Here is a 27,592-nt window from a genome sequence, read left to right on the forward strand (position 1 = left end):
TACAAAAGAACATTCAGCTCAACTTGCTCCTTTTTGTAGCAAGCCAAGTTTAAAACACAATTTTCAATATTCTAATTACTTCATAAATTTTCACTTAATTGTTGAAGCTTTCTCATTGATTGACTTGGCTCATAATAAAGATTAAGGCTTATGATTGTTGTTAGGGCTAATTATGAAAATAATCTAATTTTTTTGTGAATTTGTAATTTTATTCAAACTTTTCAATTTTAACAATTAGATTTAAATTGGCTCAATTAAATATAATTTTATCTAACATATAAAATTAATTTAGAAAGAATATGTTCACATTGACATGACATGTTATGTGTCATATAATAATAATATTAATAAGACTTGCATATACACATAAGTAAAAAAAAAAAATGTAACTTGAGTTCCCAAATTATCCCTCAATCCTCTTCAAATCTTGAACATTGCCAACTGCGGTTAGCCCTTTGTAGTCTCCATCGCCCTCACCATCAGCCCTTCTCGGCCACTTGCATTAATCATCATTTTTTATCATCGCGATTGTTCCTGTGCTTTCTTCAATCATCATGATCGACTATCGGTCTTCTCCTATTGACAAGACCTCTTGTTTCATCTTCTTTGATCATAGTCTTTCCAGTAGGCAGTGCCTCCAACTATTCATCTTCTTTTTAAGTCGTAGCAATTGATCATCCGTTCAACCTATTCGTCTTCCCCAACCAACAGTTGCTTTGTCTCCTTCATCTTCCACCACTACCGACGACAACCTCTACACCTTCTACCACTGTTGATGCCTTTTTACCATTGATTGCCTTCTGCCATAGCCACCATCGACGATGATGGGTTCATCTTCGTCATTTCTTTTTTTTTTTTAACACATATGTTTACATGTGGGTCTACAAATATTATTATTATTATATGACATATGATATGCCAAGTGATCAATATAAATATACTCCCTCTAAATCGATTTTATATATTGGATAAAATTGCACTCAATTGAGTTAGTTTGAACTTAATTGTTAAAATTGAAGGAATTAGATAAAATTATAAATTTGTAAAAAAAAAAAAAATTAGATTATTTTCATGAGTAGCCCTTCTTGTTACTCTAAAACTTCCTAATATTTTGTCCCTGTCGTCATACCATTGAGAAATTAACTCGTAATGAACTTATTCAACTTCAAGATGTGTCATCAGCAATGCTAGAGTCTAACAAACTCACAAATCCCAAATTTCCTTCTCTTTTCCACTCAACTTCATGACAATTGGGAGAAAGTCTGCATCTAAAGAAAGTGTTGTGAAACTTCCATGCATGGTGGGTTAAACAGAAAATGAAAATCAACTACAGCTTTACCACGAAGAAAAACAAACAAGTCAACTGAAAAACGTTGGCATTAACCAATTTCCTAGTATTTGTAAGTACAATAACTGTAAGATTCCCAGGAATTTTTATGTTTTATGGAATTGAAGTTGCAACCACTAAGTTATGGGCTAATATATATATATAACTATGGTTCCAAAGATGTCAAGCTCCTACAAAGATGAAAGCATATGCCATTGCACTCATAGCATGCAGTGCTATGGCAGCTCTAGTTCTAGCATTATGCTGCCTCTGCAACGTAGTCCCAAGAATTGAAGAGACCAAAAGAAATGCAAATCCACCCCCAACAAGCTCGTGATGACATTGAAAGAGGTGTAAAAACCAAAAAAGCAGTGCCACCAGAAGTGGTGCTGCTCGTGGTGGTGGTGGCTGAAACCAAGTTCCATGACTCTTCTGTGCGTGGTCTTCATCTATTATTAATTTGCTGTTCCCACTGCCAATTATTCTCTTTCCCATCAGCATTGTTTTGGCTGATAGCTTGAATTTATCTCATGTCTGTGGCATTTGTGACTGAATGAATGCTACATTGTCTATAACCACCTCTTGTTTTGTCTTCTATATGCAATAACCATTCCATGTGTGTGCTTTAACTTGACCCCTTACATTCTGAGTGCAAATAATAAACAGAAAGAAAGAACTAACTAATGCAGTTTTGATACAAATTTTATTTAGAAAACTCTCTTGTGCGAGGTGATATTTTTATAATAATGAATTATATATTTTAATTTTCCAATACACAAGCACTACCAAGATCAACATTTCATTTTTGTGAAAATGTCAAATCATTTGAGGCCAACATGGGCCAAAGAAGAAAATTTTCAACCTTAACTAATGCCAACATGGAACCTCTACAAGGGGCCAGTTCAATGGTTTGCAAAGCCCATTTACAGTTGTACTACTAAAACAAAAAAATCGAACCCAACCCAATCATGCTCGAGCTGAGCCCGTAGGGCCTTAACCTGGGCCAGAACCATACCCTAGAGGGCGGGGTACATGACTGATTATATTGCTATATGAGTGAATGTGAGCGAATCATATGATAAGGGCAATCTTCATTTCTTCAATAAAGGAGTTGATAAAAGTGCAATGCTTAAAATAGTAGAAAAGGTCCCATACGGACCACAAGAGAGGGTAACTGACCAACAAAGAAAAGGAGAGAATTGGTGCATCCATTGAGGGGGGGCCTGGCCGGCAGCTCCACATGGCTATATATGCGTAGGTTCATTCCCCACTCATCTCGGGAACAAGTGTGCATGAAGCTTCCAAAGCCCCACTCCACCCAACAAGCAACGGCACCACCATGTGAACTAATCTTCAGTCCGATGCTCCATAATATGGCTAACAATGCCCACCCAATCAGGGCCGTCTTTGTCTTCTTCAAAAGTGTAGACAAGAATGAACAGGGCAGTTAGAAAAAACCAGTGATTGTTTAATCTAAAAATCAAGCAAACAGTGTATATAATATTTGCTAATAACACCCACCTGCTCATGGGTTCTAGACTGGCATCTGTTAAATCACATGCCCAATTTTTTTTTTTTTTTAACTTGTCTAAAGCCTTTTGTCCCAAACCATGATGTATATAACCATGCCCTCTACATGTTTGACAAAATGGGGCCCACAAATACCCTCAGTTAATTAGAAGCCAGAATGTACTTCCCAAGTGATCTAACAAAAGACAGTAGTTTAAATGACATGAGAATCAATCTCATAAGCAATTTATCTCTATTCTTAGGGTGTCTCGATTGGTCACTTACTATGATATTATCACAAATTTAAAGATAAAAGACTAATGGTGTTACATTAAAAAACTTTACAAAGAATCCCGTGTACACTGTAGTGAACTTAACGTAATGGGTGAGGCAAAAGGCAAAACCCATCCCTTATGCACACAAACTCCTTTTTTTAATCTAGACTTACCCCTACAATTTAGGTTAAAAAAAAATCAAACTTGTAAACTTCGAACACCTACTAAAAAAATTATTTTAAAATGGAGACAGTCAGGCAAAAGTCACTAAGTGAATTAAAAAAATAATAATTCTAACTAGATATTGTCCCAAACCATGATATATACGCGTGTGTGTGTGTGTACACATTATACACCGTGCCCTCTACACGTTTGACAAAAATGGGTCCTCCAAATGTACAGTGGAGTCCCCCAACTCTACTTGACAAATGCTACTTGATCTAACGCAATCTTAAAAGATATACATTGTCTGTCCTTGTGCTCTTTTGTCCTACCTTCCGTGACTCATGTCTCCACTCACCCCCGCCCTTTTGCTTACCTGGAAAGCCAAATCTTGCTTCGCAATCACTGGATATTTATCTGCATTAATGGCAGCCTCTCTTTCAATCCTAGGCGCACATGATTGATCAATCGATATGTGCGTTACCCATTACAGTTACGCCTATATAAAGCCCTGCTTCTCCATTTTCCTCACAGGCCTATCCAGTATCCATTCTCTTCCAGCTTCCTCTCCTCAGAAATTTCGAACTTTTTTCTAGTTCAATATGGCCGCCGCCGCCGCCATGCCTGAAAACTGGAATTACGTCAACGGATACGACGAGTTTGATAAGCTTGAGCTCCAAGAGATCAACAATGCTCTTCTTGATTCGCTTTTGAGGAATCGACGGAGGATTGCGACGACGAGAGGTTAATCAGCGTGATCAGGTCTTTGGAAGCGGAGATTGATGGTGATGTGGTGGGCGGCCCTGATTTGCCCACGTACGATGAGTGGGCCAGCCACTCGGAGCGTGGAGAGCCGCTTAATGGCCGGGGCTGCTCCACGCCGTCGGACCTCGACGTCGAGTGCGTGGACGTGGAGATGGCGGAGATGAACGGCTGGTACGTGGACCCGTGCGGGGATGCAATGGACGGTTTGATGGGATTTGACGGCGTTAGGGATTATTCGCACGAGTACTACGGGTTTGGCTTGGAAGAGAGCAACGGCTATGGATCTCTCTGGCCAGAATCCACGCTTCTGTGATGGACGGCTGAGATTCAGCCACGTCTGTTGACCTTTTCTATATTTTTTTTTTCACTGTATTAAATGTAAATGCTAATTCAGAATAAAGTTTATCTTTATATTGTTTATAATATGTCGGTATTGGTGTTACCAAAATGGACTGAATCATCATGATATTAAATCAAAATATTTCTAAGAAATTCAACCACAATGATATGATTTAATTATAATAAACTGTCCCATTATTATATAAGATATGGTCTCCAACTATTTATTAATTTTCATTTTATAATAAGATATGGTGCCCTCCCTTTAAAACATTAGGGCCCACTTGATGGGGGTCAATTTTTTAGTTTTTATTGTATATTGTTAAACAAAATAAGAACAATTTTTCATAATTATTGTTTTATTCTCCATTTATTTTCTTTCTCTTAAGACGATGGGGATCGAACTTTGGCTGAACGAAAAGTTTTTAATTTTTATTATATTTATTTCAAATTATTCTTGCGCTTTTTGCGTTTTGACTTTTTATATCGTTACTCATGTTTTGTGCTCTTTTGATTCTAAATTTGTGTTCGTTTCTATTTCATTTTTTATTAAAAAAAAAAGATATTATGTTTGCTCCCTAATTCTACATGAATAATAGACCCTAGATTATTCTTGCACTCTTGCATTTTTTGTTTTAATCTAGTTTCGTATATTTTGTACTTTTTGACTCTAGATTTATTCTAAATTATTCTTATGCATTTATAGCTTTCGATTCTAAATTATTCTAGATTATTTTTGAGTTTTTATATTTTTTATTTTTTAATTTAATGTTACACATTTTGATACTAAATTTTTCTTTTATTATTTTTGTGATTTTTGTATTTTTTTATTTTGAACCTTTTTCTTGCAAATAGTCGGCTCTATTTAAATTTTTTCATTTACAGTTAGTCTCAAATCTTCATAAAAATAAAATCTTAAGTTAATTAGTCGATATATAATTTATATATGATTTGTCAGATTAAATAATATAAAATGATATATATATAATTATAAAAAGAAGGGTGTGTCATTATAAGGTCAAAGCATCATTTGGATGAAAGGCCATTGAGTGGGTTGGCATATTACATTAATAGAGATAAGAATCAGGTTTCCATTAAGTATTAGTGGGGTTGTTTCATTATTATTCACCACTTTGAGACCATGAAGATTTGGCAATTCTTCATGATCTGTACCCAACCGCCCATCTATGTATGTGTGTGTTGGCACCAATGTCTTCCTTCAAGATTGGTTTGGGGGGATGCTAAAGAATATGGAAACATCACTTTCCTTATGATTCTGTCACAGGTCAAGCTGCCCACTCAACCATCTTTTAAAAAGTAATATTATTGTACAAGACCATTATGATACTTGATTTGGTCCAACAACAATCATGTTTATATGTAAATAATGGCATCTTCTGTCACTTTCAAGAGAAATTTATAAGGTGGGCTAGTTAGGAGATAGGTGTCTTGAAATTGATCAAGTAATTGAACATCTTTTTTGATGGTTTAGCTTAGCATTTTGTATTTGTTATTTGGTCACTTTCTATTTTTTTCAATAGTGTCATATTGTCTTAACTTAATTTTTTAATTTCTCATAAGAGTATGGCTCATGCAAAGACTCTATTTTGATAATTGGTGATCATGGTAGGTGGGTAAGGAATTTAGTTCCCTCCCGCGCCTCAACTTGGAAATTTTTTAAAATCCGATAATAAGAAATAATTAACATAGTATTTTAGAACTTATTCTATTTGACTCATTTTCATATCTTTTTGAGTTTGATTTGGTAGATGCAACTTTATTTTCCCGTGAATCTTTTCTCGATCAATTTTATTGATTAAATTGGTTATTAAAACTTTCTCTAAATAAATTTTTTTTATAAAATCATATACTTTACATAAAAAGTAAATTTTGTAAAATTGACAAATGTAGATCTTTGATTTAACAATTGAGAATTCTCAATTGTCAAAGAGAAATTAAGAAAAGGAAAATTAGAAAATTAAGGGGAAAAGACGAGAATGAGAGAGAATTAAAAAATGAGAAAGAAACTTATTTCTAATTTCTTTCACCACGTGGAACTTAGTGTAGATCAATGGTATTTATATTGATCTATAACCTAATTTGGACACCAAAAGCAGTTTGTCCACTTAGCCTTACAACTTGCCATAGGCATGCTGGAACATTTCTCCAGCTATGCCAAAAACATGGCTTATTTAACAAGGCTCAACAGTAGGCGACTGAGTGTAGGGTGTTGACAATGTCAAGGGATGGAAGTGATTGGAAATCAAGGTTTTATATATAAAGATATGATGATGATTCTAACAAGAGCTTAATGCCCAAAACCCTTTTATTATATCACCAATCCAACAGATCTTAGAGGCTGTGTCTCCTAATTTGTTGGTGGGTCAATAGTTTAAGAGTCACGAATGTGATGAAATCTGGGGTTTTTGCTTGCTTGGAAAGCCATTAATTGCACAAAGTTTTGAACTTTCAATGGGTGATTAGACAGGATGAAGTTTGTACATGGCAACAGTTGGGATCTGTTTAGCGGAAATGGTCCTCTAGTGTCGGCATATCCTTTGGTTATGATCTTCTACTATTTAAAAATATATGATGTCATTTAGTTTGATAATGTAATTATCTCTTTTTTTTTTTACAAGATTTAATGTTTTTGCCTTTATTACACAATTATAAATAATCTTTGTTATATGTGATAAAATATTAAATAATTTAATATTAACATAGCATGAACAAGATGAAGATATTAAGATAAATGTGATGATATAAGAAAAAGATAAAATAAGAAATAATATTATATATAATAAGAGGGACAATGTCTAAAAATAAGAGATTGTGCGAGAGACAATTTTAAAAAGAGATAAAATATGTGAAATAAAAGATTGATAGATGTATAAGCTATTGAGAAGAAATAGAGAAGGTTTGTAATAAAAGACGAAATATAAAAAACAAATAGAACTTGAATTCTAAAACATAAATAGAAGAAATTAACGATTTTAGAGATGATACGATCATATAAAGATTATTAAAAGTCTAAAATTCGATTAGGTTTCAAAATAATACCTGCACCATGGTTTGGTAAGGTTGTCATCTGCCACTGTCTGATCTTTACATCTAAGAAATGGAGCTGACATTCATTAAGGAAACAATACAAAAGCATTAGGGACCCAAAAGGACAGAGACATAAAGCAGAAACCATGGCCAAGAAAATGAAAAGCTCTGTCCCACTATAGTTATCATTCATCAATGCATGCATAAGGCTAGAAATATCACATATAATTGGCAGCTCCATCACGGCTGGAAAGTCGGTGTGCTTTGATTCAGCTTGCAGAAAGGAATATCTGATGCAGAAGTACCTGCATGCTTCAGAATTTCATTCCCAACTTACACTATCAAGCTTGAATGCAACTATTATTCACACATCATCGATGTACGTACAGGCTTTGAGTCGCAACAAAGATAATGAATCCACCACCAGAGTTCCAACCTAATAGGATCTACAAACAAACGAATTGAACACGAGCACAGTGAAGAATACACCCGGTTTTCACTAGATCACTCAAGCGATGACTATCTAAAATTTTTCGACTCAGCATTAGAGACATCCATACGTAAATCCTCCGAGGAATTTTTGTGGGTGGGTGATACCTTGACCAGTACGTCATTTTGATCAGAGTTGCTTGATGAGATGTCACTTTCCTTCTCGGCACCTTTAACATTAACTTCATCTAATGGGACCTCAACATCCATTGCAGGGGCACTTGGTGTTGCCTGATCATTAAGTTTTTCAGATTTGAAAGAACCACCGGAGCTGGATATGCATCTGGAAACAACGGGAGTCCCATCTATTTTAGAGGCGTAAATCTGTGGCTGAAGACATTCCTCATCAGAAGATTTTGACCCTGGAGAATTGCTTCCTGTCGCCTCTGATCCTGAACCACGCCGTGATTTTTTGGACCCTTTACCAGAAAATGCATGCTTGACATTAGAAGCAGATCTTCCCGCGTGCTTTAGAATGCTCTTTGCCTTATCCTTCACTCCTTTCTTGTGTGGGCTCTCCTGGTCACTTCCTTCGGGACTTTCTATACCTTCTGCTTTTGGAACGCCGACAGGAGATGATAAAGAAGGGCTGTCCTCCACGATGAGATTCACGCCAGTCTCTTTGGAATTGACTGCCTTAAGATTGGCACGTGGAGATGGAAGTGGCTCATCAATCCCTTTGGATGTATCACCCTGTTTGTATTTCCTGTGAAATAAGGAACCAATCTTCTGCAGACCCCTAGCCACTTTGTTTGGTGGTTGTCCTTTATTGCCTTCCGGGCTATCCTCAGTGCTGCTACTATCATTATTGGAGGGAGCAGACTCTCTGGCAATATGCGAATCAAGAAGCCTGCTCCTTCCTTTTCTAGGCTCCCATATTTGCGAAACTTCACTGCCGGGTTGGTGGACCCATATCCCAGTCTCTTGTTGCCCTTGAATATCGATGGGCTCAAATTTATCTGCAACTTTTTGAGGCTTCTCTGACAGTCCAGTTGCAAGAGAACCTTTCTGAGAAGACTCATTTGATGATTTTCCTTCATTATCATCATTTAACTTTTTACTGTCCCAGGATATATCTGGCCCCTGCACATAATTGTGTCAAGTTAAGGACAAAATTCTTGCATAAAAGTATGAAATTATTCTTCACGTTTTTATTAAGTGCATTTATATTTCTTCATGTTCAAAATGAGAAATAAGCATGCCATTGAAATCCATGAAAATGAACGGAAGCAGAAAGAATATCATTATGCACCATGAAATTTGCTTCCCAATTCTGAAGAACTTCAACTGCAGAAAAGAGTACCTTCTTATTGCCTTCAGTTACAGTTATGGCAAGATGTAATCGCCCCATTTTGATGTTCTGGAGAGGCAACCACATGTCATATCTTTGGCCATCCCTAAGGTCGTTGATAAGTACAGAACATTCCCTGTAAAAAAGCAGAAAGTTGATACATCAAAGAATGGTTTGCACTTTGCAGAATAGTGACGCCTTAAATTGCAAGACAATCAAATTCAGAGTTAGCAACTGGGGTTCATAATTTACCTAGCAATGCACCATAGAAATGAAATGAATTTCATAAATGTCATGATAATGATTGAATATAATACCTAGCAATGCACCATAAAAACACAAAAGGAGGTAATTTATTGAAGTAGTAACTCCAGTAAAAAGCCATGACACTTCCTATACTGCTGAACTAAGTAATCAAAATCCCAAATTTTAAGATAGCACTGAAATTATTCAGCAGGCAACAAGATTACTGGGTACACCTGGCCTTGCAAATCCTGATTTAAAGAATATACCACCAAACATAATCACATAATTCTATACATTCATGAAACACGTTTAAATGGAGACAGCATGCAAGATGTTGGACATCCACCAACATGCCATCTCCACCTGACAATCAGAAGGCAGTGTACTCAAATCTTCCAAGCGTCCAATTTTATTCGTACTAGACACTCATACATGAAGTCAAACTTTAGCATAGTAACTAGTTATTTTCAAATAGCCATTAACCTCATGTTATTCTTAAAGGTGTCAGGACACCTTAGCTCAAAGTCTCAATAAAAGAAAAAGTATTAAGCCTTTTAAACAACTTGCCAGAAGCCTTCCTTTCATCCAGAAACACCCCATTTAGTATACTTGCACGCAGCTAGAGATGGGGAGATGAAAGGAGGCTTGGGGTTGCGGGGGTTGTTATCCTGGAACCTGGATGGTGAAAAATAACTAGCACATACGCCTTCACCAGTAATTTCCAAGTATTAGCAAATATTAACAAATAATAAAAGAAAAGTGAACCCTAAATTAGGGGAGGGAAACATCTTTAATGTTATTAATGGTAAATAGCAGTTAGTACGACATTACCCAAGGCCATCATCAAAAATATGATCTTTGTCAAGAACTTCAATAGCAAGCATATTTGGTGACTCCCATGTAAAAATGGGGATCTTAAATTCTTCATGCCACTTTGGAGAGAGTGTTTTCTTTTGTATTGCAGTCCTGTATCTTTGAGTACCTAGTTGCATTTTTACATATGGATCAGCCAATCCTGAAAAAAAAAAAAAAAAGGCCCCAGTTATGCATGTGCCTGATCTATGGTGTGAGTAGGCAAAAGCATAGCTTTAACCAACCATTTAGATCCGAAGGTTTCATGTCAACAGCTTCAATAACTTCCACTATAGCATAAGCAACTGGCTCCTTCTCATTCACAGAGAACCAACATTCTGAGACATGCAATTCAAATAATTTAAAGATGAGAAAACCTCTAACCATCTATAATAGGTGGGAAATGGCATTGTATCATTATCAAATCGATACAAGCATTGCTTGACAAAGAAACTGAGAACTACGCTCACCCAACAAAATAACCAAGGAGAACACTTAATCAAGATCTACCCTTGTCTGGGAAAATCCCTTAAGATGAAAGCTTACTACTGCAGTAAAAATCCAACCACAAAAAGCTGACATAGAAGTCAAATTTTATGACAGATTCCTCTCTCCCTGGAGAGATCCAATTTTAAATCTCAACATTATACACCACGGCACATGAAAAAAAAATGACACTAACCAATGCAGATGCCACATATAGCCATCCCAAGGACAATGGCTTGGTAATGCTATTTCTACACAAAGTTTGTACACTCAAGAAATTAAGAATGCTTCTTCACAGAATTATCAACTAATTTTCAAAAATTATAAACACTTATTCCTACTAAAGTGTTCATAACTTTTGAAAATTAGTTGATAATTTAATATGTCACTAATTCCTTGTAAATGAACTTCTAATTTCTTTAGTATACAAACTGTGTACAAATAGTATTAACGTAAAAAAGAAAAGTTATTTTTTAGTGTAAGTTTTTGGTACTCAAGCAACGAACTCACTTCCCAGTTACCAGATTTTGAATCCTTATTTCTTTCTTCATATAATTACCTGGCTGTGGTGAAACAAATTTCTCCATGTCAACAACCAGCATGTTGGGCTGCAAAGATTGAGAAAATTCAGATTATGAGAGAGAGAGAGGGGGGTGCGAAATGCGGTAGCATTATTAAGACTAACAACCAAAGCAGTGATTGCCACAGTCCGAGAGGGGGAATAGCTAATGAACATAATGAAAGCACCAAACAAGATCTGATTAAGAAAATAAAGTTTAAAATAGACAATATGACAGTTATGTGGATAAAATGGAGTATAAAGATTCTACTTCACCTCAACTAGTGTTTGCTCAAATACAAGCGCCAGAAGCTTATCCTGATCAAAGAGAAAACAGTAACAGAAACAAAAATGAGACAGAAGGAAAAAAGGGGAGGAGAGAGAGAGAGATTCAAATAATTAATACATATGAAATTTGAAATCTACACACCAGCCATCCCGCAAGCCCTGGAAGTTCTGTCACATCAAGGCCATGACTGAAAATAGGTTTTACAGTCATCTGAAAATAAGGTGGCTCAACAAAGCATACCCGCAAACGGCCAAGGAAAGGCCATTGACGAAGGAACTTTACCCCAACCAAGACCTGGAAGAGAAAAATAACTTATTTCTCTCAGGCATAACAGGTGAGCTTCTAATGTAGTACCCAGAGGATCTGAAGCAGTGGAGTTCTTTTTAGCTATCAATAACATAAAACAATTATTTAACCCAAAAAAAAAATGACTGAAAAACAGAAATTAGACTATTACAAAAATTGGAGTGATTTGCATGAAGAATAATATTTGCTTGGATGATCTTTTACTTTGTAAGTTAATGAATTTCATATTTGGTGAAGCAGACATTGAAAGGATTTCAAGGACTTGTTTACAGATACCCAAAGCAAAATAGAAACATCAATACTATTTCATGATCAGCCCTTCCAAAAATTGAAGATGCTCTGAACCTTACATGATTTATTGAGTTTGCTTCCAATATTTGATGGTTCAATTTGAAGTCAAATAAATGCAACAGATCTTATTGATGGTCTGCTGATGTGGACCCTAATAGCACCAGGCCAAATTGCACCTCTAGTATAAGTATCATTGTTATTCTATTATGAGACTGTAGACCGAAATCTAATTATGAAGGAAAATGATCTATAATTCTTAATCTTGCTGGGGATCATTTTTCCTCTTAATTAGCTGAATGATATAGCATAAAATGCAGTTGCATAAATTTTTACTTATTGTTAATTTTTCACATATTGCATCATTTCAACCAACTTTAATTTTTATGGTTTCCTAGAAAAAAAGGGAAGGACCAGAAACCACAGTCTTCACAATTCTCATCACTAGAGGTTTAAGTTATATGCAAGACTTCACAGCAAATATAAATTCCCTCTCAGAAGATAAGAAGATCGTGCACAAATAGTTCATCAATTTAATTCAGTGGAAAGAAGTCTACCAGATATCTTATTATTATTTCCCACCTGCATATTCATTGTATAGTGTTTGGTTAAAAACAAGGAATATATATCACGGGGGAAAAGAAGACATTGTACTCCAAGCCTTGACTAACAAATTTTCTAGTTATTACCTTCCCTTCAACATGCATGCCCGTCAAATGTAGCTTTGTCCACATTCCAAAACCCAGTCCCTCCTTTAGTTTCACTGCAAGTATTGCATTCATATCATCTGCAGTACGAAAATTCAATCCCAACTCCAAAACCTGCAGTTAATCAATTCCAGTATTATTTTCAACAAATTAAAGATATATTATAAACCTAGATAAAACATCACTCACATGGATCAGCCATATCTAAAACAAGATTACATACCAAGTGGTCATCACTGGTGGATTGACGAAGAACCCTCATCTCTGTGATCATAGGTGGTGATCTTCCCATATACAGATGCTGAACCACAGCTTCCTTCTGCATAACAAAACAGTTCTCTTGACAGGTAGATAAGCACAACAAAACTTAACACTGTAGTCACCAGTTCATTCTGTTTTTCTCCTCTCTAAATCAAGGTCACATAGGGCAAGTGTCAGTAGCAACTGTAAGATTGCTCCCTCGTGACAAGAAAGTACGGGTTTGAGTTGTAAAAACCTCCTCTTTGCCAAAAAACAGAGAGAAAGCCGGACTTTTAAGTATGACCCTAGCAAAGTAGAAGTCTTGTGTTTAGGGGTTGCCCCTTCCTCTAAATCAAGGTCAAGTTCATTTTTCTAGATACATATTATAAAGGATATTTTGGAATGTAATTTTATTAAAAATTTAAGCGTGGATAATGGCATGGTGAAACTTAAAAGATTAAGTCATCCTAAGAAAAGATCAATCCGAATATCTTAGATCAATCCGAATATCTTGGATCAATCTGTCATGACCCTAGGAGCAATAAAGGGGCATTATTGTAATAAGGTATAATAGTTTGTTAAAGATATTTGGCAATTTGTTATGAACACATGGTGCTATTAAAAATTAGTTAAACAGCTAGCTATGCCTGCCAATTTAAGAGGAGTGAATTATGCTTGAATTGATTAAATGAAACTCTCATTCTCTCTCTAAGATTTCTCTCAAATCCCCCTCTTGTTTCTCTCTATTGCTCTCCCTCATTTCTCTCTAATTTCTCCCCCCATTTCCCTCTTGAATCATTATGTTTCAATCCTATTCAATCGGATCCTTCTGATTGCCAATTCCAACCCTGTTATGAACCCTAGGTTCATGACAAAAGTGTACTTGAAACTGAGCCATCAACACCTCAAAGCTATCTCTCGTCAACTAGTATCCAAGTTAAGCCCCAAATTCTATGGTCCATTTCCAGTGCTGGCTAAGGTAGGGCCAGTGGCCTACCGACTACAACTACTGGAGGGAGCCCGAAATCCGGTCTTCCATGTCTCTCCTCTCAAGAAAAGCATGGGGTCACAAGTTGCCAATCCTTTCCTTCCATCCAATCTCCATGAAAAAGCGAAGCCAACAATTCTTATGGCTATACTGGACAGGCGTGTCATCTACCAGCAAGGAGCTTCTATCATCCAAGTGTTCCCTACACTCGAACAACAACACATGGGAGTACCTCCCAGATTTACAACAACACATTTCTTGTCTTAAGGACAATAAATGTTTGTAGGGGGGGAGAAGATGTCACGTACCTAGCTGCTACATGAGAAATATTGTAATAATTAGTAGCCTTTCCGTTTTCCGTTGATTAGAAAAGAGTTGAGCTTACTGGCAGCATGTGCGGCAAAGCTAACTAACGCCTACAAGTGGGTAGGCAAGTTGCTAATTCTAGAAGGGATTTTAGGCAACCGTTTTGGCGCCTATACCCAGTTGAGCAGTATAACTACCCTGCCTCAGCCCAATTGTACTCACTTTTGGAAAATTGAATCGGTATTATTTTCCTCTCAATTCTCTTTCATTCTGTTTCTTTTCTCTCTAACTTTCCCTCCCAAATTCTCGACTCACTTTTCCTCTCAGTTCTCGCGAGTTTCTCTCTTAATCAGTCAGATCCTCAATTGTATACACATTGGATAGTAAAGCACCAACATGTGCAAACATAAGGACAACAGAAATAAGGATGTGTGGTCATATAAGAAAAGATAAAATTAGAGATAAAGTTATTCATAATTGTAAGGAAATAAGGAGCATGTTTACAGATTTATACAATTTATGATTTGTTGTTTTTTTGTATAGTTATTTGGTTTATTTTTCTGTTGTATTATATGTCAGTGGGCTGAAGTTATGGCCCTCAAGTTATGTTTTGTGTTCAGATTAGTAGTTGGACAGTGGATCCTTAATTTAAGGAAGTGGGGAGTGCTTCTCCTAAACTGTATATACATTGAGTTATAAGCTGGAAATAAAGTTAAGCTTTTTCTTACCAATTCATAACATGGTATCAGAGCCATAAAGGCATCTGATTCCCTAAGAAACCAACATCTCAATCCGAGACCTTAAGCCTAACTATCTTGTGACTTGAGAAGTTCAAGTGCAGTTCATCTGGGAGCTATGTTTACCTCAACCGAAGCAAGTGGTACCTCTAAATCACCAGTTACAGCCACTATTTGTGGGTAGAATAAAAGCAATCCATCAAGTGGAGAATTACAAAATATCCAAGCAACCTATAGGTTGAATGGTAAGAACTATTTGAAATGGTCTCAATTGGTTAGGATTTTTTTGAAAGGAAGAGGCAAATTGAGCCATCTACTCAGTACTAGGCCTAAGCAAGGAGATCCTACTTTCGAAGTTTGGGATGAAGAGGATTCTATTGTAATGTCTTGGCTACGAAATTCTATGCTTCCTGAGATAAGTGATACTGTTATGTTTTTAGGTACAGCTAAAGAAATTTGGGATGCAATCAAGCAAACTTATTCCAAAGTTCGAGATGCAACCCAAATTTATGAGATCAAGACAAAGATCTCAGCAACCAAGTAAGGAAACCGTTCGATCACTGAGTATTCCAATCTCCTGCAAACTCTATGGCAGGAAATGGATTACTACCAGTGTATCAAAATAAAATGTCATGAGGATGCTGTCCTACTTAAAAGGTATGTTGAAAAAGAAAGGATTTATGAGTTCCTTGTTGGCCTAAATATTGATTTTGATGCAGTGAAAGTCCAAATACTAGGAAAAGAGGATTTACCATCTTTAAATGAGACTATAGCCATTGTCCGAGCTGAGGAAGGAAGGAGAGGTGTCATGCTTGAGACTCATACAGGGGAGAACTTAGCACTAATGAAAAGAAAGATCCAGCATTCCAGTGCAGAACATCAAGGAGGTGAGACTAAAAAACCTATAGATACGTCACGATCAAACAAAGATCTCCTATGGCACACCTATTATAAGAAGCCTAGACACACTATAGATAAGTCTTCCATGGGAAACCATAGGCTGAAGGTAAAGCACCAGGCAAGCAGAAGAGGCAAGAGCGTCCCTATGTGGTTAACACACAACAAGTGGGGGAAATGGAGCATTCAGAACTTGTGATTGTTGAGTTCAACAAGGAAGAAATCTCTAAACTGAAGTAACTGATTGGATCCCTAGAGAAATCTACTAGTTCAGGTACCTATACCCTAATCTCTTCAAGTATTTCCTTCTTTTCTTATACACTAAATGCTACAAATATTGCTCTCTCAAATGCCTAGATTATTGACTCAGGTGCCACCAATCATATGACCTGCTCTTCTAACAAATTTGTGTCCTATGTCCTATAGTCCCTATCCTAGTAACCGAAAAATTACCATTGCTGATGGTACAACTACCACAGTAGCAGGTCAAGGAGATGTTTATATCAATGAACATTTTACCTTAAAAAATGCACATATACCTACACTTTTCACTAACCTTGTTTCAATCCAAAAACTTACTTCATATTTTAATTGTAGAGTGATTTTCCATCCCTCATATTGTGAAATTCAGGAGCAGAACACGAGGAAAATGATTGGGCATGCAAAAGAGAATGAAGGTCACTATTTTCTTGAGGAACAAAGCAGTGGACAGGAACCTAGGCTAGCCAAAATATCTCTTATGACATGTATGACCGAATCCTCTCAATCTTGCAAAGAGAAGATTTGGTTATAGCATTTTCGTTTGAGTCATCCTTCTTTTAATGTTTTGAAAATTATGTATCCTTTATTGTTCAAAGGATTAGATGAATTAGACTGCCAATGTGACACGTGAATTTACAAAACATAGAAGGGCCTCATTTCCAATGAATGTTAAGTGAAGTCCTTCTCCAGTTACACTTATTCACAGTGACATCTAGGGTCCATCTTCTATTCCTAATATCACTAGTGCTCGGTGCTTTGTGTCATTTATGATGATTGTACTAGAACCACTTGGATCTATCTTTTAAAGAACAAATCAGATGTCAGTTCTGTAGTCTCTATTTTCTATAATCTGATCAAAACTCAGTTCAATGTTGCTATCAAAAGAGTTAGATCAGACAATACTAAGGACTACTTTAATCAGTTTCTTACTTCCAACTTCCAAGAAAAAGGCATAATCCATGAGTCCTCTTGTGTCAACACCCCACAACAAAATGGGGTGGTCGAAAGAAAAAATGGGAATCTTCTAAATATCACTAGAGCCCTTTTATTTCAAGGGAATGTTCCAAAACAATACTAGGGGGAGACTATCTTGACTGCTACTCATCTTATAAATCGACTGCCATTAAGAAACCTAAGTTCTAAAAGTCTTGTTCAACTGTTGTCCCAATTCTTTCCACAAGCTTCAATCTCTAGTGGTCTCATACCTAGAGTATTTGGGTATGTAGCATTTGTTCATCAGCACTCTCAACAAAGGGGAAAACTGGATCCTAGGGCTCTTAGATGTATTTTTGTGGGGTATTCATCTACTCAAAAAGGGAATAAGTGTTTTCATCCTCCAACCAAATTTTTTTCCGTATCAATGGATGTTCCATTTGCTGAACAAACTAAATATTTTGTTCCAGGGGAGATTTCAGTAAGTGAGGAAGAGGATAGAAATTTGTTTTCCCCTGAGTTCCTTCTTTATTTCCTACTTCTATACAACCTACTGTTTCATCCCTACAATCAGCATCTAATTCTCAGTCCAAGCCTTAAGAACAAACAGAAATGTTAATTCAAGAGGCTGAACCTTGTCCACTTCAAGTTTACTCAAGAAGGAAGAAACCTACTTATTCAACACCTGTTCAAGTATCTGAATCAGCGCCTAAACTGCTTATTCAACACCTATTCAAGTATCTGAATCAGCGCCTAAACCTAACATTGAGCAAGTTGAGGTAACTACTTCTACTACCTTCTACCCTAATGAAGTTGAACATGTTTCTGATTTGCCAAATTCAGCTGAGATTGACCTACCTATTGACACTCACAAAGGGACCTGTCACGAGTGTGATTGTTGTCACGAGAATGGCTGAATAATGGGGGCGCAAGTGTAACTAACAATTGTAGAATGTAGAGGGAAGATTGGTTAGTTAGTTAAGCAAGTTGATTTCAAATTTTTGTAAATAAGGCAAGTGGCCTTTGGTGCCTAAGGATGGGCAGAATTAGTATATATAGCTCTAATGCCATCCTCCCAAACTACTTAGAGAATTATCAATACATTCATTCTCTCCCGCCATTTCTCTCTTGATCTCTCTCTCTCTCTTTCTCGTCTTCTTGAAACTTTTGGTTACTTCTACATTCCTCTCGGCTAAAGAGGAATTCAAGTTGTCAGAATCAGAGTTCTGACAATTCTAGTATCAGAGCAGATCTAGGGCCGCGATCTCATCAGAATTCACAATGGTTGACGACACAAGGATGAAGCAAATGGAAGCTCAACTGAAGCCAGTCACGGCGGCGGTGTCCGACATGCAGATGCGGATGGGTGGTTTGGAATCGTCCATGGAGGTAGTAGTGGAAAGGAGAATTGAAGGCGCCATAGAGCGATGGAGGGATGAAAATCGAGAGCGACACAATCAATTGCGTGACCAGATGCAAATGTTTATACTCATGGTCACGAGTTAAAACCAGGTGAGGCTCTCATCGGATTTCCCTCCACGGGAGCAATCCAATCCCATCTTACCTGGCCATAACCCGCCGTCCCGCGTAGAAGGTGCATCTGAATTTGAGGGTGATCCGACGATGGTAGAGGAGAATCACATGGAGAGGCCGCAAGGCAGGCACATAGCTTCCCATCCGCATGGATTTCCAACTCCTAAATTGGAAATACCAATGTTTAATGGGACAAACCCGAGGTGGTGGGTGCACAAGTGCGAGAGGATGTTCAGCTTCTATGGGGTACCAAAGCAACAACGTGTGACTCTCGCAGTAGCATACCTGAACGATGCAGGGGATGCATGGTTTCAGGGGTGGATCTGAACTAAGGAAGGTTGCCGATGGGCGGAATTTGTAGAGGACCTTTGCGAGAGGTTTGGAGATCGGAATATGCTAGATGTGGTCGAGGAGTTCAATAAACTCTGGCAAGAAGGAACGGTGCAAGGATATCAATCGAAATTTGAGGAGCTTAAGTCCCTCATGATCATTTTGTACCCCCACCTGACTGAGGGGTATTTTGTTTCTAGTTTTGTGAGTGGATTAAGTGAAGAATTAAGGCCCACTGTCAAAATGCAACAGCCAAGAACGGTTAAGCAAGCCGCAGAATGTGCAAGGCTTCAAGAGCTAACGATAGAAGCATTAATGAAGAAACAGATGGGGCAGATGAGGGCCTTGAATGTGGGAATAACTTCAATGGAAACAAAGGAGTAGAAAGAGAAGGAAGTAAGATGATCCAAGGAAATGCAGGTGGAGGACAATCCTCTGCCTTAACTCCAATCCCTCTGAATAGCGGACGGTTTTCCGAATAGAGGAGAAGAGCAGGACTCTATTTTGTTGCGGGGATCGATATACTCCCAGACATCAATGCAAGAGGCAACTCCTACTCATAGAAGAAGATGAAGATATGGAGGAGCAAAAGGAAGAAATGCTGCCTCAAGGCAATGAAGAAGGGGAAGAAAACATAGAGATATCTCTCCATGCCCTCCGAGGTCTAGCCAACAGCAAGATTATACAAGTGGAAGGGAAATCCAAGGACCACCAGTTAATGGTCTTAATAGATAGTGAAAGTACTCATAACTTCCTTGATGAGGGGACGGCCAAGAAGTTAAAATGTGAGTTGACAGGGACACAATCCTTGTCAGTAACGGTGGCCAACAGCAATAAGGTGATGTGTCAATCGGCGTGTGAAGGGTTTTGCTAGGAGATGCACGAGGAGCCTTTTGAAGCTAATTTAAGATTGTTAAAGTTAAGGGGGTGCGATATAATCCTAGGTGTGGACTGCATGAAGGGTGTGAGCCCTATCAGATTTGACTTCAATGCAATGGAAGTTACATTTGAGAAGGATGGCAGGAGATTGACACTCACAAGAAGTCCGAAAACAGGGGTCTATAAGATGATTACTGGGAGGAGGTTGCAGAAAGCCTTAAAGTCCAAATGGACTCAGGTGACCCAACTGTTTTCGATTGAGGCAGTGGAACATGGAGAAGGGAATACCAAGCAACAAGAAGCAGAGATTACTGCCCAATCTCAACCTTGGTAGGTACACGAAATAGACTTCCTTAATAAACTCTTGTTTGAATTTAAGGACCTGTTTGATGAACCTCAAACACTGACACCTTACCGACCTTTTGATCATTCTATTGTTTTAAAACCAAATACCGAACCCATCAATATTCGACCCTATAGATATCCTCCTAAATAGAAAGTAAAAATCGAGAACCTGATTAAGGATATGTTGGCTAGGTCAATTGTTTGTCCAAGCCAAAGCCCCTATTCCTCACCTATACTACTAGTCAAGAAAAAATATGGAAGCTGGCGCTTCTACATAGACTACCGCCAACTCAATTCCCAAACTATGAAAAATAAGTTCCCTATCCCTATAATCGAAGACCTCCTTGATGAGCTTAAACACGCCAAAGTATTCACCAAATTGGACCTAAGATCAGGGTATCATCAGATATGTATGAACCCTGATGATATCTCTAAAACAACATTCTCTACTCATCAAGGACACTACGAATTTTTAGTAATGCCCTTTGATTTAACCAACGCCCCTGTTACCTTCCAAACCTTAATGAATCACATATTTGAACCCTACCTCCGTAAGTTTGCGTAAGTATTTTTTGATGACATTCTCATCTATAGCCCTTCATTCTCACAGCACCTCACCCATTTGAGAACTGTTCTTAAGGTCCTGAGATTCAACCAACTGTTTATTAAAAAGTCTTAAAGTGTTATTTTTCCCAACCAAAGGTAGAATACTTGGGATATGTCATATCTGGTTTAAGAGTTAGCATTGATTCCACCAAAATAGCTGCAATGTTATCATGGCCGAGGCCCACATCAGTAAAGGCCTTGAGGGGATTTTTGGGCCTCACAGGTTACTACAGGAGGTTCATTAAAGATTATGGGGCGATCAGCAGACCACTCACTAATTTTCTTAAAAAAAAGGGGTTCCGATAGGATGAGAAAGCAGAAGAGGCATTTGGGAGGCTTAAGAAGGCAATGAGGGAAGCCCCTACCTTGGATCTACCTGACTTCTCCAAACCTTTCACTCTGGAAATTGACGCTAGCAGCACTGGAGCAGGACCAATACTATCCCAAGAGGGGAGGCCCCTAGCTTTCATTAACAAAGCTTTGAGTCCAAGGCATCAAGGACTCGGTGTCTATGACAAAGAGCTGATGACAGTGTTAATTGCAGTGGACAAATGGCGCCACTATTTGGAAGGTGGATAATTCATCATCAAAACTAACCATGAGAGTCTCAAATTCCTCCTACAACAGAGGTTGCACACACATCTATAGAAGAAGGGGATGGCCAGATTAATGGGGTTGGACTACATTATCCAATACCAAAAAGGGAAGGAGAACAAAGCTGCGGATGCACTGTCCAGATGTGTGGAAGAAGCACTGACGATACCTGACTAGTATCAAGAGGTCAGTGATAGCTATGCACGAGATGAATGGGCTAAAGGCATAACGGAGCAGCTTACTGTAAATCCAACCTCAAAACCCGAGTTCACCCTAAAAAATGGAGTACTGAGATACCAAGGCAGATTGGTAGTGGGAAACCAGGAGGAGTTAAAGGGCAAGATTCTGGAGACACTGCATGGCTCTCCTCTAGGAGGCCATTCTGGGGTGCAGGGTACCTATCAAAGGGTAAAACAAATGTTCTTCAAGCCTAAACTCAGGAAGTATGTTATGGAATTTGTGTTGAGATGTGATGCATGTAGGAGATGCAAGCACAAAACAGTAGCCCAACTAGGGTTACTCCAACCGCTACCTATTCCTACCCAAGCGTGGACCAATATTTCAATGGACTTTGTGGAAGGATTACCAAAGTTCGAAGGCCGGGATTGTATACTAGTAGTGGTTGACAGATTCACTAAATTCTCCCATTTCATTGGCCTAGCTCATCATTTCACAACCTAGAAGGTAGCCCGCATCTTCCTTGATAGAGTAGTGCAACTACATGGTGTTCCCCAAACCATAGTGTCGGATAGAGATAAAGTTTTTACCAATCTTTTCTGGAAGGAGCTGTTCAAGAGCTTGGGGGCTAAGTTACACATAAGTTCAACCTATCACTCGGAATCAGATGGCCAAACAGAACGAATGAATCAATGCCTAGAAACATACTTGAGATGACTATGTTTCTTATAGCCTAAAGGATGGCATCACTTGCTATCATTGGCTCAATGGTAGTACAATTCTTGCCATCACAGCGCCATCTAGATGACACCTTTCGAGGCCTTATACGAGTATAAGACACCTTTACTACTAGCATTAGCAGGGGAGGTAACCGTGGAGACAATGGAATCCTACTTACAACAAAGGCAACAAGTGTTGCAAGTGTTGAAGAATGAATTGGCCAGTGCTCAGAACCGCACAAAGCAGTTTGCTGATAGAAAGAGAACCGACCGGGAGTTTGAGGTAGGCGATCTAGTCTACCTAAAATTTAGAAAGACCCACAGGCAGACCTTGGCCCCAAGTCGAAGCTCTAAATTGAGCCCCAGATACTTTGACCCCTATCCTATTGCAGCAAGGATCAGCAGGGTAGCCTACAAACTACAACTGCCACCGGAGTCCCAAATCCACCCCGTGTTCCATGTTTCGCTTATAAAAAAGTCGATCGGGACTCATGCAGCAAGCACTGCCCCACCCACTCTCTTAATTGAACCTACAGAGGTTTTGGAGCCTGTAGCTATTGTGGATAGGCGCATCATACACCGACATGGGGCCCCATTGATGCAAGTTCTAGTTCGCTGGTCTAATCTCCATCCGAAGAACAACACTTGGGAGTACCTTCCCTAGCTACTTACTCGGTTTCCTAGGGTGGGTGGCCTATTGTGAACTTCTTGAGGACAAGAAGTTGCTAAAGGGGAGGGTAGTTGTCACGAGAGTGATTGCTATCACAAGAATGGTTGAATAATGGGGGGCGCAAGTGTAACTAACAATTGTAGAATGTAGCGGGAAGATTGGTTAGTTAGTTAAGCAAGTTGATTTCAAATTTTTGTAAATAAGTCAAGTGGCCTTTGGGACCTAAGGATGGGCAAGAGTAGTATATATAGCTCTAATGCCATCCTCCCAAACTACTTAGAGAATTATCAATACATTCATTCTCTCCCGCCATTTCTCTCTCTCTCTCTCTCATCTTCTTGAAACTTCTGGTTACTTCTACATTCCTCTCAGCTAAAGAGGAATTCAGCTTGTCAGAATCGAAGTTCTGACAGGACCAGAACATGTACACAACACCCCATGCACTTATTCATGTCCTATAAACACTTGTCTCCCAGTCACAAAACCTTTCTCACCAACATTAGCTCAATTCCTATTCCAAAAATAATATCTAAGGCATTAAGAAATGAGAATTGGAGAGAAGCCATGAGGGTTGAGATGTAGGCACTTGAAAAGAACAAGACATGGGATCTAGTGACATTGCCTAAAGGACAAAAACTAGTGGAGTGTAGATGAATATTCACTGTTAAGTAAAATTCAGATGGGTCATTAGAAAGGTACAAGGCAAGGTTGGTTATTAAGGGTTACACTCAAACCTATGGTGTGGATTACCTTGAAACTTTTGCTCCCATTGCAAAAATGAATACCATAAGGATATTGCTATCCCTAGCAACTAATCTTAGTTGGAAATTACAACAATTTGATGTCAAAAATGTCTTCCTACATGGAGATCTGGAAGAAGAAATTTATATGAAGGTTCCACCAAAAGTGAGTCAAACAAAGGAAAAAGATGTGGTGTGTAAGTTAAACAAATCCCTATGTGGCTTGGAGCAATCTCCAAGAGCTTGGTTTGGAAAATTTACCAAGGTCATGCTCAAATTGGGATGCAAAAAAAGCCAAGGAGATCATACATTATTTATAAGGCATTCAGTTGCTGGAAAAATCACTGTTTTGCTAGTTTATGTGGATGATATCATAATGAAAGGAGATGATTTGGAAGGAATGGAAAGCCTAAAACAGTGTTTAGTAAAGGAATTCAAAATTAAGGAGTTGGGTAAGCTAAAGTACTTCTTGAGTATTGAATTAGCTCACTCTCAGCAGGGCATTTTTATATCATAGCAGAAATATATTGTAGATCTATTAACAGAGACTGGTATGCTAGGATGTAGGCCAGCTGAGACTCCTATTAAGCCTAACCATAAGCTAGGTAACAGTTCAAATGATGCAGGAACAGATAAAGGTCTCTACCAAAGATTAGTTGAGAGACTCATTTATCTAGCACATACACGGCCAAACATAGCTTATAATGTGGGAGTGGTTAGCCAATTTATGCACAATCCAAAGGAAATTCACCTAAAGGTTGTACACAGAATTATGCATTATTTAAAGGGCACACCAAGTAAAGGAATCTTATTCAAAAAAGGACAAGAATTGACCCTTGAAACTTATATGGATGCTGATTATGCAAGGATCAATTGTTGATAGTAGACCAACATTTGGATGTTGTACTTTTCTAGGGGGAAATATTGTTACCTGGAAGAGTAAGAAGCAGAATGTGGTGTCAAGATCAAGTGCAGAGGCTGAGTTCAGATCTATGACACTTGGGATTTGTGAATTACTATGGATTAAAATAGTTCTAAAAGATCTGAAGGTCAAATGCAAGGATCCTATGAAGTTGTATTGTGATAACAAATCAGCTATTAATATTGCACACAATCCAATGCAGCATGATCGTACTAAACATGTGGAAGTTGACAGACATTTTATAAAAGAAAAGCTGGAAAGTGGTCTAATTTGTACTCCATTTGTGCCTACAGGAAGTCAGCTAGCATATCTTCTTACCAAAGGCCTTCCTGGAACAGCCTTTCAAAGGCTAACAAGAAAGCAGGGAATGGATGACATCCATTCTCCAGCTTGAGGGGGAGTATCGGGAAATAAGAAGCATGTTTGTAGATTTATACGATTTATGATTTGTTGTTTTTATGTACAGTTATTTGGTTTGTTTTTCTGTTGTATTATCTGTTAATGGGCTAAAGTTATGGCCCTCAAGTTGTGTTTTGTGTTCAGATTAGTAGTTGGGTAGTGGATCCTTAATTTAAGTAAGTGGGGAGTGCTTCTCCTAAACTGTATATATATTGAGTTATGGGCTGGAAATAAAGTTAAGCTCTTTCTTGCCAATTCATAACAATAATAAAGCTGAAGTGGCTCCTATTGAAGATAAGATGCATGAGACACGATTAAGATGGTTTTGCTATGCGAGAAGAAAAGAAGAAAATCAACAGTGGCTGTTGTGTGGAAAGAGAATGGAATGGAATAAGTCTTTAGCAAGGTAAAGAGAGACTAAGAAAAGCTTGATGAGAGAGTTTTAGGTATGATATGAATTATAAGGGCATTATCAAAGATATGATCACACATAGAGATAATTAGTGAACTAGAATTCATATAGCCGAAGCCACCAAGTGAGATTAAGACTTGATATGTTGTTGTACATTATAGGGGATATTCATGCATTGGATGGAGGATGGTATTTAGGATATTTTATAGAATATTGACACCAAATCAATGGACAAATTCATAATTTTTACAGCACAAATGAACCTTGTTCGGTGTATTAGGATTTCAATTTCACAACTTAGAACAAGTTTGAAGACTAAATTCAAGTGATTGAAAGCAATAACCAATGAGTTAAGAAAGAATATCCAGCATCGTGCAATCAGAACAAAAGAAAAAAGGTACTGGGAATTGGTCCATCAAATACCAATTAACATTATGCAGTAGATGGATTCATACCACAGTCCACGGTTTGTATTTCTGCAAGAACCAAGGTACAATAGGGAGGAGAATTTTCTGTGAAACTATCTGCTCCATACAAATAGACCAGATCTTTTCGACTGTATGATTCAACCATCGCACTGATTCAGAATCGGACAGCACCTGTACAAAGAAAGGAAAAAAGAAGAAACTAAACAGACTTTTACGCATATTCGCGGCAAAGAAAATTAAAGGAACCTAAATTTACTAAAGACATCCAGAAACATTAGACAAAGAATCCCCAAACTGAAACCAACGGTAAAATACAAGTGAAAAACCAAACACTCATTTCCTTTAAGAAACGCATCAAACGATAGGCCATTAGAGTTTCAAATCATCACTAGCGCACATAGAAGAGAAGAAAACCTCACTGCTAATTTAGATGGAGACGCATGTAGAAGTTGAATACTTCTCTTGTTACCAAGACACACACAAAACATAAAGAGTTCAAGTTGTATTTTCCTCTTCTTCTAATCAAGTTCTCATTCTTACCATTGTTACCAATCAAACAGTAAAGTAATCGAATCCCAGCAAATTATCCAAATCAAAGAATCCAAAACTCACCCGTCTTTGATTAGACTGTTTCCTCTCCTCGAACCGTAGTGTTCTTCTCAATCGCTTTACATATCGCTCATGAACCTCCAAAAGCATAATCAGAATTTTCAATTAAGCCACGTCGATACATGTCTATATATATATATATATATGTTATAAAGATATTCTAAAACTTTTTCTTACCAAATATAGGTAAATTACAGAGACGAAGTAGACGACCGGGTGGCAACAATTGAAGGAAGAAAGAATCCAAATCACAGAAAGCACAATGCCGACGTGATGTAAGATCGAAATCTCCAGTATATCCATTAGATTCCCGTCCCTTCAAGCCTAAGCCAATCCCGACCGTTCTCCTAAACAACCAAAACTACAACGTTTCCACTCCAAAATCTTCTCCCAGCTCTTTCTACACACTACACTGAACAAAAATTATCCTCCAATATCAAACCTAGCGCCGCACTGTATCCAAACTTCGAGATGAACCGCCGTATATGCGTCGAAATTCACTGCCAACTGGAGCAAGATTCCGCGAAACGAAGGCTTGTTCGTCAAATTGCATTTGCAGTTCCCGTATTTGACACGGTACCTGGACGCACATATATAGATCCAATTGAACAGAATAGCAACTGAAGACCAGAATCAAACCGGCCTCGTTGTGTCTTACCGACAAAGTAATGCGAAAGAGGAAGCGGTTCAATTTATATACAGGTCGACGGGACGGAGACAGATCGGACCGGATCCGGTTGCCGACGTGACTGCGATTTACAGGCGGTTCAGCACCACGTCGCCACGTGTCGCCGTCGATTAAAAACATACAACCGGATATGTCCTGATTTGACTCTTTTCGGAGATAATAATAGCATGTGACGGCTCCCACCATCGTGATGGTACGCTGGCAAATGGCAATTAAGTGGCTCCTACCATAGTGAGTTTTA

General features: G+C 38.1%; 1 protein-coding gene across 3 annotated transcripts; it reads right to left on the bottom strand.

Annotated features, from left to right (window-relative positions):
- Positions 1–7,650: 7,650 nt before the first annotated feature.
- Positions 7,651–27,332, bottom strand: LOC127791869 (C2 domain-containing protein At1g53590). 3 transcript variants are annotated; one of them, XR_008021009.1, is made up of 13 exons: positions 26,841–27,332; positions 26,667–26,741; positions 26,082–26,225; positions 13,162–13,257; positions 12,921–13,052; positions 11,779–11,931; positions 11,625–11,666; positions 11,349–11,397; positions 10,549–10,641; positions 10,283–10,466; positions 9,218–9,341; positions 7,813–8,997; positions 7,651–7,730 (listed from the first exon to the last, which is right to left on the bottom strand). XR_008021009.1 is itself a non-coding variant. In XM_052322023.1 (12 exons), the coding sequence occupies exons 1-12, from the start codon at positions 26,964–26,966 to the stop codon at positions 7,945–7,947; spliced, it is 2,271 nt and encodes a 756-aa protein (XP_052177983.1). In that variant the 5' UTR covers positions 26,967–27,332; the 3' UTR covers positions 7,651–7,944. The 3 variants fall into 3 exon arrangements, 2 of the variants coding, with proteins under 2 accessions (XP_052177983.1, XP_052177984.1); XM_052322023.1 differs by having other exon boundaries at positions 7,651–8,997; XM_052322024.1 differs by lacking the exon at positions 26,841–27,332 and having other exon boundaries at positions 7,651–8,997; positions 26,082–26,253; positions 26,667–26,732.
- Between the last annotated feature and the right edge of the window lie 260 nt (positions 27,333–27,592).

This window comes from Diospyros lotus, chromosome 15, assembly GCF_014633365.1.
Source record: "Diospyros lotus cultivar Yz01 chromosome 15, ASM1463336v1, whole genome shotgun sequence".
In the NCBI taxonomy this organism is placed as follows: Eukaryota; Viridiplantae; Streptophyta; class Magnoliopsida; order Ericales; family Ebenaceae; genus Diospyros; species Diospyros lotus.

What these genes read in the sequence shown, in the direction of transcription:
- LOC127791869 (XM_052322023.1), bottom strand. Translation starts at nt 26,966, where the DNA reads ATGGATATACTGGAGATTTCGATCTTACATCACGTCGGCATTGTGCTT. An exon ending in CTGTAATTTACCTATATTTG is followed by an intron (nt 26,742 to 26,840) that starts GTAAGAAAAAGT and finishes ATGCTTTTGGAG; the next exon opens with GTTCATGAGCGATATGTAAA. An exon ending in TAACTGAAGGCAATAAGAAG is followed by an intron (nt 8,998 to 9,217) that starts GTACTCTTTTCT and finishes AATTATGTGCAG; the next exon opens with GGGCCAGATATATCCTGGGA.